This window comes from Triticum urartu, chromosome 5 (assembly GCF_003073215.2).
Source record: "Triticum urartu cultivar G1812 chromosome 5, Tu2.1, whole genome shotgun sequence".
Taxonomy (NCBI): Eukaryota; Viridiplantae; Streptophyta; class Magnoliopsida; order Poales; family Poaceae; genus Triticum; species Triticum urartu.
Genome location: NC_053026.1, coordinates 494,320,430 through 494,322,632, shown reverse-complemented (window position 1 = coordinate 494,322,632; position 2,203 = coordinate 494,320,430). Strand labels below are relative to the sequence as shown.

The window sequence follows — 2,203 nt, the reverse complement described above, 5'->3', positions numbered from 1 at the left end:
ACCGGGCTTGACTAGACTAGTTATGCGTTCCTTAGATCCATATCAACGTGTGGCCATTAAAAAAAATCTGAGACCATCTAGAACTAGCCCTTGGAGGCATATTTTTATGGAAGAAAGTCTCTAAGCACCATGCGCCACTCCGGACTCGAGCGCGGGTGGTCTAGCTCGCTCCTTGCGAGCCTAGCCAATAGGGTGACACCAATAGATCCGAGGCTCAAGGAGAATATATCACAGTCGCATTTCTAAGCCTTTGCATCCTCATTTCTGAGTTACTGCATCCATAACGTGCAAACCAAAACAACTACTCACATCTCACTAAAGTACATGCAATTCCATGCTCAGCAGTGCACAATTCCAACTTTGTAGTGACTGATTGAAAAGAAGAGTTTGCAAATTGCAAGAGAGGGATAACCACTAGTATTCATCGCGAAAAGCAAGTGCTATGTATGGAAGGATGGGGAGCGCATCATGGAGAGTACAAAAGGCGTGTCAACGTATCATTTTAGTGAAGAAACCGCAGGAGCAAAGAAGAATGATACGCTCGCTCGAAAGCCTTTTGACTTGGTGTGTCTCTTGCCTCGATGGAGTGGCAAGGAAAAACTCTCAAGCCTCATCATGCACGCACGCCAACACCTTCGCTCAAGCCTCAATGATACTCCGCACGATGCAGAGCGTGACATGCCTTTCTTTCTTAGTCAACTTTTGAAGCGGATTGACACGATTAATTAGAAGAGCGTAGAAACTAAGCGCATTGGTTTCTTGGAGGTTGGAGCTTGGCTTCCCTGCTGAAATGATTCTCTTCTTTTGTCCTCCAAGCCTCGGCGTCCATGTCAAAAGGTAGATCATGGTGTCTCGTGTGCAATGTGCCATAGCATCCAAAACCCATGTAATAATTGCATCGATTTTTATCCATTCACTCTCCTTTTTTCTTTACTTTTGAGATGAGACCGTGTGCCGAATGATTAGTTCATGGAAGATATGGATCCCTTGGCATGTACATGGTCCATGCTAGGCATGATGGAGAGGAACGCCTGCCTCCATATCTCCTATCCTTCACATGCATGGTGTCATGTCAAACCTCAAAGGTATATAGTACGTGTGTGCATGCACCACCAAACAAAACACCTAAAGCTCACCACGGCAGGCTCACGTACGTACGGCGCCAAAGCCAGGAAAGCCAAGGCCAAATCCACCCTATATATGCGGCGTGTGTTGCCGTTGCCGACAGACGGCTCACTTCAAACACCTTGAGCTCCTCACAAGTCATTTCTAGGAGCCTCACCAACATGTGCAGCTCTGCATCCTGGAACTCCTCACCTCCTGCTGTGCTGTTCATCAGGCAGCAGGGGAAGAAGAAGCCACATGTCTCAGTGACTCTCAGGAGGAAGAGGTAATTAACATCTCAGCTTGTTCCTGTTCCAGATTAACTGTGGCAGCAGCAGCAATGGAGCTTATGGAGCATGATGCTGCGTGCATGTGTGCTTACATGCAGCTACGCCTGATGTTTTCAGGTTAAGGCTGATCAGGAGGAGGAGGAGGGAGCTGAGGAGGGCGGCTGCTGGAGGGGCGGAGATGGCGATGCTGAACCTGAGGCTCCACCTGGAGAACCGGCGCATCCTTGCGGAGAACGAGAGGCTCCGGGAGAGGGCTGGCGCGCTCCGCCTCGAGAACCTCGCGCTGCGTGCCAACCTGTGCAAGGTGGTGCTACCGCCGGCAGAGGCTGCCCCCGGCTGCTGAGCTTCCCGCCGTTCTCCTTCGTCTTGGTGGCTCCTTGTTGTGCTTATGCTACTTTGTCTAGGTGTTGATGATGGCTGGCTGTCTGATGATCTGTGCTTATCGATCAACCACAGGGTTTTTCTTGGACCTACTTTGTGTGATTTGTGGCAAGATCAATAGATCATGGTTGCACATTATATGTTTAATTTCAAGTGCAGAGATTAGTTAGCAAGTTTTTGTCTGGCTGGCTCTTTTTGAAAAGAAAAGGGTGGGAGGAAAATGGAAGGCAGCTTTGATCAAAAGGGCAAACATGTCAACTCTACTTTCTCTTGTTAAAACCAGAAAATTTGTGTGATTTGTGGCTTGATCATGGTTGCACATTATATATGTTTAATTTGAAGTGCAGAGATTAATGTAACCAAGTTTTTGTCTGGCTGGCTTTTGAAAAGAAAAGGGGGAGGAAAATGAAAGGCAGCTTTGATCAAAA

General features: G+C 47.8%; 1 protein-coding gene across 1 annotated transcript; it reads left to right on the top strand.

The window, feature by feature from the left end:
• Window positions 1-1,227: 1,227 nt before the first annotated feature.
• LOC125510077 (protein LITTLE ZIPPER 1-like) lies at window positions 1,228-1,948 on the top strand (the record flags this gene model as incomplete). The annotated part of the gene is given in 2 exon segments (XM_048675171.1): window positions 1,228-1,390; window positions 1,512-1,948. Coding segments are annotated over 2 exon segments (330 nt in total). The 3' UTR covers window positions 1,738-1,948.
• Between the last annotated feature and the right edge of the window lie 255 nt (window positions 1,949-2,203).